The sequence below is a fragment of the Carlito syrichta genome, unplaced genomic scaffold, assembly GCF_000164805.1.
Source record: "Carlito syrichta isolate Samal-C Ts95f unplaced genomic scaffold, Tarsius_syrichta-2.0.1 Scaffold218618, whole genome shotgun sequence".
In the NCBI taxonomy this organism is placed as follows: Eukaryota; Metazoa; Chordata; class Mammalia; order Primates; family Tarsiidae; genus Carlito; species Carlito syrichta.
Genome location: NW_007162714.1, coordinates 9,158 through 10,707, shown reverse-complemented (window position 1 = coordinate 10,707; position 1,550 = coordinate 9,158). Strand labels below are relative to the sequence as shown.

At 44.5% G+C, this 1,550-nt stretch overlaps 1 gene segment (V, D, J or C); it reads left to right on the top strand.

Annotated features, from left to right (window-relative positions):
• Nucleotides 1–845: 845 nt before the first annotated feature.
• On the top strand, nucleotides 846–1,312 carry LOC103253296. The segment is given in 2 exon segments: nucleotides 846–891; nucleotides 972–1,312. Coding segments are annotated over 2 exon segments (387 nt in total).
• Nucleotides 1,313–1,550: the final 238 nt, after the last annotated feature.

The following is a 1,550-nucleotide window of genomic DNA, read 5'->3' as shown; positions in this document are numbered from 1 at the left end:
ATAATAATAAAATAAAATAAAAAGGGAATAGACCAGGGCTTACCCCAGTGATATTGACATCTTTAAATGGGTATTAAGGAATGGTACTGAAGGAGGTAATGAAGGGGACACAAAGGTCATATAACAGCAATATCAGCAGTGGAGTGGAGCATTGGTGATCTTCTTAGTCCTCTAGCATTTCTGAGACCAAAAAATATTGCCTATTCATTTTCTTTTGGAGGAATGTAGAAATCCAAATAGCAAAATGGACATTAATTTGTTTATTTTGAACATCCAAGGATAAAGATCTGGCAAATTAATCAAGATGAGATTTGTTGCCATCTGGGGTAAATTGTCTTGACCCCAGCTGGCTGAACAGGCCATAATCACATTCAATGGCAAAATGCCAAGGGTGATTTGTAGGTTTTTGTGATAGTTCTTGTCATCAGACATGTATATGAGAATTCTGTAATCATTGTCATTCCCAGCTCTATTAATCAGATTTTGTAAGTTTGATTTAAACACAATTGACTCCTTGTACATTCTGACAACTTTTTTTCAGGGTCACAATCCTTGATCTGGTCCTATAGTGATTTAACTAAAAAGTGGAGATGGGGTGGGAATGGGAGAAGGTGACATTTTAAAAACTTTATCCTACCCCTCCCAAAAGATGTTGGGTCAGTCAGCAACTTGCTACTGGGTTTCTGTGTTATGTGTCCTGTGGTGCATCCCATGCAGAGCAGGGCGGTAACTATGCAAACTTAAGAGTGAGACTTTCCATTAAAGCTCAAGGCTACCCTCAACCAGGAGTTTCCCTCACTACCCAGCTGGTGTCCTCAGTGCCTCACTTTCTGTCCTCCTCTAGGATGGGACCTGTCACCCTCCTCACAATCCTGCTGGCTGTTCTCCCAGGTTAGTCATGTCCTGGATGTGGGTCACAGTTGGGGATTGACAGGAGAGCCCCTGATTTCAGTCCTGTGTCTCCCACACAGATGTCTGTGCGCAAGTGCAGCTGGTGCAGTCCAAGGCAGAGGTAAAGAGGCCCGGAGAGTCTCTGAAGATCTCTTGTAAGACTTCTGGATACAGCTTTACTAGCAACTGGATCAGCTGGATTCGCCAGATGTCTGGGAAAGGCCTGGAGTGGATGGGGAGTATCGATCCTGGTGATTCAGAAACCCACTATAGCCCGTCTTTTCAAGGTCAGGTCACCATCTCTGCCGACAGCTCTGTCAGCACTGCCTACTTACAGTGGCGCAGCCTGAAGATCTCAGACACTGCCATGTATTACTGTGCAAGAGACACACAGAGAGAAAACAGTGATGAGGGTGTCTAAAACCCTCCGCTGTGCAGGTGCAGAGTAGAGCTTCCAGAGATACTCTCCCCAAGGACTTGTTCATTCATGGGTGGGACCTCAGATGAGAGATAATGAGAGAACAACAACTAAGAGTCACAAGCCTTCTGCATCTGGCAGTGGACCCACACCCTGGAGGCATTTAGACTTTTTGTAGCTTTGTGAAATCTGTAATCTGCAAGTTAGTCCATGGTGTATATTACACCATTAGCAGCAAAAG